Source organism: Alternaria atra (assembly GCF_907166805.1).
Source record: "Alternaria atra isolate CS162 genome assembly, contig: 22, whole genome shotgun sequence".
NCBI classification, from domain to species: Eukaryota; Fungi; Ascomycota; class Dothideomycetes; order Pleosporales; family Pleosporaceae; genus Alternaria; species Alternaria atra.
The window spans coordinates 2,109,047-2,116,600 of NW_025091320.1; the positions used below are offsets into that span (position 1 = coordinate 2,109,047).

Consider the following 7,554-nt stretch of genomic DNA (forward strand, 5'->3'; position numbering starts at 1 on the left):
AGACATGAAACAAGGGGATATGGAGATAGCGGGAGAGCGACGAGATTACCAATGCTGGTTATAATTATACCCAGAAGTGCCTCTATATCACATAGACACCCCATCAGGTAGATTGTAGACGTACATATTGTGATTATCAATCCCACAGCTCACATTTGCCGGTTTGTGACCCAAGACTTTTTGCGTGTATCCCACCTTGAGTTGAGATCTCATATCATGGTTCAACTACCTCCTGCTTACAACATCTTTTCTCTCCCACAAAAAACTACATCCACACACAACTTTGGGAGCAAGTAAGCCTCATGTATATCTGCTGACGTGTGTCGATGTAAATATATAGGAAGATTTGACATGGCCCCAAGTGCTCTACAACTTTCCTGGTGATTTTGTTTTATTTGCTGAAGCCGCAGGATAAGAACTGAAATTGCTGTCGTGATGAAGCCAAGTATGAGACTGAGAGATTTATCGCTGCCGGTGTGCTAGGTTTTGTGGAGGCAGTGCAAGTGTGTGTAGAATGAGAGAAAGCGAAGTGTTTAGTGTCTGATCCCAAGCTAGAGGTACAATCAAGATGTAGAAGTGAATATATGATTTTGGTGCACGCAAACTCCAAAGCGCCTTTGAAGTACAGATAACAAACCACGTATCCCACACATACACATCACCGAACCGAGTCGAACTCCTCCGGTGTAACCGCCACCACTACCACACCACCTCATTCCTCACCACTTCGGTCTGGTTTACTACACATCCAAGCTCTCGGACGTTCACATGAAAAACTTCTCTTACAAGACAGACGACATCACACATGAATCACTCATCCAGTTCATCCAACAAGTGTGTCTATAACGTAAAGTAGGATCTTCATTATCTACATGACTCATGTCCTATCCATCCATCCATCCATCTCATACTCATGTGCCCAAACTCATGCTCATACCATTCATCAAGCTAAGCGTGAACGTCATTAGAGGAGAGAGAGAGATCGAAACTAGGAAAACCAACGATCAAAAAACAACAAACAAACAATCTAAGATCCTCCCACAGCCACCAACCAAGGGTGCCAGTGCAGCAAGGGTATAATGCAACTTCCCATCTTCCTCTTCTTCTTTTCATCATCCTTCCATTCAAAGTTGTAGGAAAAGTGGTTAAACAAGCGTCAAGGCGTTTATTTCTTGCCCTTCTTCTTGTTCTTCTTCTTGTTCTTTGAGGCACTGGGTGTCGACTCGCCGTTAGCCTCGCCCTCCTCTTCATCAGCATTGTTGCCAGGTGTAGTGGGTGTGGTAGGTGTCTCAGGTTCCTCAGTCTCAGCAGCGCCATCAGTAGCAGGGGCGTCGGCAGTGGCCTCTGGCTCCTTGACTTCAGCGACTGGCTCAGCAGCGGCCTTCTCGGGTACTGGCTCAGCAGCGACTTGCTCGGCAGCGGGCTCAACAGCGACCTTGTCAGATTCCTTTGACTCAGCCTTTGCGGGAGCCTCGGCGTTGACCTTCTTAAGCTCCTCTTGCTCAGCCTTCGCCTTCTCGAGTTGCTCCTGAGCACTGGCAAGCTCAGTCTTGATCTCGTCGCGCTCCTTCTTTACAGTCTCGACATCGGATGTCAGGGCGCTGGTCTTCTCTTCGTGCTCCTTCAAAGTAGCCTGGAGGGACTCGAGGGACTTCTTAGCGTCGGCAGCTTCGGTCTTGGATGCCTCGAGGTCTTTGGTAGCAGTCTCGGATGCAGCGGTAGCCTCGTCCAGCTTAGTCTGAAGTGCGGTGAGCTCAGATTCCTTCGCCTTGGCGGCCTCGACGGTAGACTCGAGTTCAGCGATCTTAGCATCGTTGGCCTTGATCTTCTCCTCGAGCTCGCTCTTCTCAGCAGTCGACTTTTCAGCGGATGCCTTGAGGTCAGCGAGTTCAGACTCGACGGAAGAGGCCTTAGCAGCACCTTCCTTCGCATCAGCCTCGGCCTGCTTAGACGCCTTGAGTTCTTCCTCTACAGTGTCCTTGGCCTTCTTGGTCTCCTCAAGCTCCTTCTCCAAAGAGGCAACCTTCTCATCTCCAGATGACTGAGCAGCCTTGATGGAGTCAGCGTGCTCAGCCTCCTTGGCCTCAAGCTTGCTGGTGACGTCCTTGAGAGATGCCTCGAGGTCGGCAACCTTGCTAGCTTCAGCCTTAGCATCGGCGAGCTCCTTCTCCAGGGCAGCAACCTTGTCGTCGCTTGATGACTGAGCAGTCTTGAGGGACTCGGAGTGTTCAGCTTCCTTCGCCTCGAGCTTGCTCGTAGCCTCCTTGAGCGATGCCTCGAGCTCCGCAATCTTGGCAGCAGACTCATCAGCACCACCCTTGGCCGAGGCCTCGAGTTCGCTGATCTTCTGCTTCGACGATTCGGAGTCCTTGGTAGCGGCCTCGAGTTCTGACTTCGCAGAGGCGAGTTCCTTCTCAAGCTCGGCGACCTTGCCAGCATCGGCAGACTTGGTCTTGAGTTCGGACTCCTTCGCAGCTAAGCTCTCTTGAGCTGACTTGAGGGAGGCCTCCAATTCTGAGATCTTGGAGCTAGACGACTCGGTAGACTTGCTGACTTCCGCCTTGGCGGCTTCCAACTCAGACTCCTTGGATGCAAGACTGTCCTTTGCCTCCTTGAGAGAGGCTTCGAGTTCAGCGGCCTTGGAGCCTTCGCTCTTCGCTGTCTCTAACTCAGCCTTGTGGGCGGTGAGGTCGTCCTGTGCTTGCTTCAGGCTAGTCTCCAACTCCGAAATCTTTGTGCTGGATGACTCAGTAGCCTTGGTGGTTTCGCCCTTGGCAGCCTCGAGTTCGGATTCCTTGGTCGATAGGCTGTCCTTGGCCTCCTTAAGCGATGCCTCGAGGTCAGCGATGGTCTTCTGAAGACCCTCAGCATCACCCTTGGCTAACTCGACAGCTTTGCTGGCTTCCTCTTTCGCGGCGGCAACCTCGGACTCCTTAGCGGCAAGACTGTCGTGAGCCTCCTTGAGCGAAGCCTCGAGCTCGGTGACCCTAGAGTTGGAAGCCTCTGAAGCCTTGCTAGACTCGTCCTTGGCAGCCTTCAACTCGGCCTCAAGCTTCTCAACGGTCTCGCGAAGCTCTGCAGCCTCCTTCTTGGCAGCGGTGGTTTGCTCGTCGGAAGAGCCCTTGGCGGACTCGATCTCAGCCTCAAGCTTGCTAACGGTACTCTGAAGACCAGCGACCTCGTCCTTTGCGGAACCAATGGCCTTGGACGCATCACCCTTTGCGGTCTCGAGCTCAGCATCCTTGGCAGAAAGGTTGTCTTGCGACTCCTTGAGGGAAGCTTCGAGTTCGGAGATCTTGGTAGTAAGAGCATCAACGTTGCTCTTGGCCTCCTCAGCAGCCTTGACGGCGGAATCCCTCTCGGATGCGAGAGAGGATGAAGAAGCCTCGAGCTCGGATGTCTTCGCTGCAAGGTTGTCTTGTGCCTCCTTCAGCGACTTCTCGAGAGAGGAAACCTTCTGAGCAAGCTCATCGGCATCGCCCTTGGACAAGTCGGCGGTCTTCAGCTTCTCCTGCAGTTCGGCCATCTCGGTCTTCAGGCTCTCAACCTCACCCTTGGACGACTCGGTGAGAGACGTGACTTGGTCAGCGGCGGCAGCGTGTTCCTTGGTCTTAGCATCGAGCTCAGAAGCCTTCTGGTCGAGAGTGTCTTTCGCCTCCTTGAGAGAAGCCTGGAGCTCGGCAATGGTGTTGCGAAGTCCATCGGCCTCCTCCTTCGACGCCTTGTCAGCGTCGGCATCCTGGGTACCGCGGGAAGCGAGCTCGTCGGAGAGCTTGCTGTGAGCGGCCTCGAGCTCGGCGTGCTTCGCCTTGAGGTCCTCGAGGTCGGAAAGCTGCGTCTTGAGGACGGCAACCTCAGCAGCGAGCTCCTCGACCTTGGTCTTTTGCGCGTCGCGGTCAGCTGCGAGAGTGTCGAGCTCGTCCTTGGCGACAGTCTGGGCCTTCAGCTCCTCAATCGTTGCAAGGGCCTCGGCAAGATCCTTCTCAGTCTTGCTCTTCTCGACAGTGAGCTCCTCCAACTGCGACTTGGCGCTGGCGAGTTCAGTCTCTTTGGCCTCGACTTCCGACCTGTCAACCGACTCGGCGCAGGCGGACTGGTGGCTGTCAATCATGCCCTTGAGTTTCTCAACCTCGTCCTTGTACGAGGCAATCTGCTTCTCGAGGTCGGCGACGGTAGCACGAAGGCTCTCGGCCTCCTTGTTGACGTCGGCCATCTTCTCGTTGAACTCGGCCTCGCACTCGTCGCGGACGGTATTCCTCTCCTTGGCCTTGGCCTCGCGTACCTGCTGGACAACGACGCTGACCATGTGCTCCTCAAGGTCCTTCTTATCCTGCTGCAGCGATGCCTCGCGGGCCTCGAATTCCTTCTTGCGCTCCTCGTGGTCGTCCTCGAGAGTGCGTACGTGCTCATCTTGGGTGGCGGCGACGCGTTGTGCTTCATCGAGCTCGGCTTCGGCGTGCTTGAGCTTCTTCTTGAGCTTCTCGATTTGCGTCTCGAAGCTGTCGGAAGCGTGTGGTGAGGGAGGGGAGGGGGAGTCTGCTGCTGAGGAGGGGTGCGTTAGTAAGTGGTGAGCTGGTGCGTGGTGCAGTGGAGACGCCCGCGAGTGAAGGGAGAGCGGATAGTGAGGAGGGGCTGGAGATAGTGTTATTGGGCAGGTGGGGGTGGGTTCGCGGTGAGCGTCACGTACCTGCTTCATCTTCACTTAACCGTGTGGGCGCCTCGCGCGGTGTCTCTGGTGGGGTGTCGACACCATTGTCCTGCTGATTCGACTCGACCTTGCTGGGAGGTGTCGCGTCCGTTGTCACCGCTGGTGTCGCTGGTTCAGCTGTTGCAGGTACCGGTGCCGGTCCGCCGAAGAAGTAGTTGTACGCTCTCTTCATACTGCTCGTTCGCTTGGGAAGTCCCGGTCGGAATGAGCTCGATGATTTTCGACCTCGACGCTCTTCTTGCTGGCTTGCTTCGCCAGTTGTGGGCACGGGTGCAAAGGGTTCTACAAGTCCACCTCTCTTGTTGCTTATCGTTCTTGGTGGTAGTAGCCGTCTGCTAAACTTCTGAGATCCCGACTCGATATCAGCGAGGATCTGCTTCTGCTCTCTCGAAGAGGCTCTGATACAAGGCGTTAGTCGTGGACTTTATAGGTGATGGGCAATGGCAGTAAGAAAACGACCAAGAAAAAAATAGTTAGGGCATGTCACGCCACAAAGTGGTATCGTGGCAGAGAGCTTCTTACCAAAAGCAACAAGAAGAAAAGAGTCGTGTATGGTAATGTCCTCAGACAGATGGAGCAGTGGTGAGGGGTGGATGGAGGGGAGGCAGAGGGAAGGATGACGGGTAGCACTCACTCATAGCTTTCTTTCCTGCCCCAGCTCGGCATGATTCACGCTCTACTGCTATCAGTTCCCTCTGTTGAAAGCGCCACTGTTTCCCGCGCGAGCCAGTCCAATCAATGGGGAAGAAAATTTTGTTGCCCTTTCTGAATCTGGGCGGGCCGTCAAGTCTCCTCACCGCACGGTAACGAAATGGAGCTTTACTTATGTACAAGCACAACAACACGTTGGATCCTGCATGCAAGCCTGGTGGATTGTCGGACGCTAGACGTCCGCTACGAGGTATATACATTCTCGAGGGGAGGCACGAGCCAGTCATGTACTCTGCTACGACGTAGCACATCAGCATGGGCGAGGCTGGACAGGCATTAATGCAAGCACAACGCAGATGGATGTCGAGGCCGAGGGCACCAGGGCCCTTGTCAGAGCTCCCAAGCGGCTCCACTTTGCTTCTTACCGCCTCGACTAGGGTCTGCCAGGGCTTCCTCGACGACACCAGCTGTGCTGACTACCCAGCCCTGGGCATGTCGATGATGAAGAGGCGGTTGCTTTTGTCATGTCAACTCGACTTTGATGAGATACCGCGAGTTTTGTACTCGCCAACGCCCTCGACACACGACGTCTCCACCCCACTTGCGGGCAAACCCTTCGTACCAATCACAGCCATGCACGTCAGTACCACCACGTCGCGTCAAAAGCGTGCTTTAAGCTCCGGGGAATGGCGTTTGGAGGCGGTCATCGCGCGGCAAGCTTCGATTATAGGAAGTTGGGCGAGCAATCGATAAGCAAGCCCAGCACATCTTCGCTGATCGTGGTCTCCATCGTAGGGCTCACGCACGGTCACGGCGCGTCGACGTGTGACTCGGCATGATATTATGCGAACCCCAATGGCTTGCAGGTACACACGGTCTTTCTTTTGCAAACATCGTTTCGTCTCATCAAACTCGAGGCGACCACTGAGGCACGACACCTTACCCAACTCTGAGACGAGGACAACTCTTGACGCGCGCGCGCACAATCGTCATGCAGAGCTTTTCCTAATGGGCGGTCGAAGCGTTGATGCGTTGTTCAATCGGATCCGCAGAATTAATTCTTGCCCAGTCAATTCGACTCGCCAACCCTCTCTCTCGGACCGTCGACTTCTCAATCGACAACCCTCTGGCACCTCGCCGAAGGCCTCTTCAAATCCCGAAAGTGGCTGTGATCGTTGCTTTCCCCAACCTCTCTTCTTAGCCCCAATGCAATCACATAGCCCTTGTCTCGTGCAGCAGTCTCTTCACCGCAAAACCACTGCACCCCAGAACCTAGTCACTCACGGACTGGCCCTGCATAACCGCACCCCACCCGTTGACAAGGCGCCGCGCTAGCCAGGTCAGCACTCGCGCTCTTTGCTCCACCGCCTCTTTGCATCAACGTCGTATCGTGGCGCGTGAGTTGAGAAATCACGGCAGAAAAAGTCTTTCGGCTGCGTTGTTGAGGCGACACCGCAAGTGAGGGGTTGCTTGGGCTGGCATGTGATTGTAAAGTGGCGACGGCATTGCAGTCACGGCGGATCAGTTGGGAATGATTGACGCTAGAATGCTCTCGGGTTCTCTAGGCTGTACAGGCAACTCATGATATCAATGGTATTGGTGCTCTTAAACTATGAAAAACTCCCATCTGTGGATGTGTACTCCAGAACTCCAACGCCGTGACTATGCTAAGACTTTGATGTCCAAGGAAGAATAAGGAAGACTATGTACAGCTCCCACTGAGCAAACGCGTGGGGAAGGAAAGACTTCAACGCCAACCGCTAAACCAACGTACCGACGCCAACGCAGGACTCAAGCGGACCGTTGTCGCCTGTTTGCCGAACGACCAGATCGCCGTGAGTGTCGTCGCGTGGAAGGCCCGCTTGGATGCGCAGTGCCATCTGCAGACGTGGTCTGTGGAGTAGACTCGCTTGGACTCTCAGGACCGCCTCCAGAGGTAGACCGACGAGTGTCCGTTCCCATTCGCTGAGCCCGTGGACTGAGAAAAGAAGATACGCGACGTGCCCCTTCAGTATTAGGTCTGCCGCTGAGAATGATCTCTGGTGATTGAATCTCGGCCGATTCAGATCGAGAGGCTAAATCACGGCCAACCCGTCTTGCCTCTCGCAACACCTCTCTGCTCCTCCTAAATCGCTCACGCCCTAACAATATATATGAAGATTAGCTTGATATAACCGACATAAAGGATGTCATCC

The 7,554-nt window shown here is 54.4% G+C and overlaps 1 protein-coding gene across 1 annotated transcript; it reads right to left on the reverse strand.

Annotated features, from left to right (window-relative positions):
• Nucleotides 1-1,165: 1,165 nt before the first annotated feature.
• Nucleotides 1,166-5,374, reverse strand: ALTATR162_LOCUS3469 (uncharacterized protein; the record flags this gene model as incomplete). The annotated part of the gene is made up of 3 exons (XM_043311077.1): nt 1,166-4,632; nt 4,688-5,106; nt 5,343-5,374. 3 exons carry the CDS (start codon nt 5,372-5,374, stop codon nt 1,166-1,168), a joined length of 3,918 nt encoding a protein of 1,305 aa, XP_043167012.1.
• Between the last annotated feature and the right edge of the window lie 2,180 nt (nt 5,375-7,554).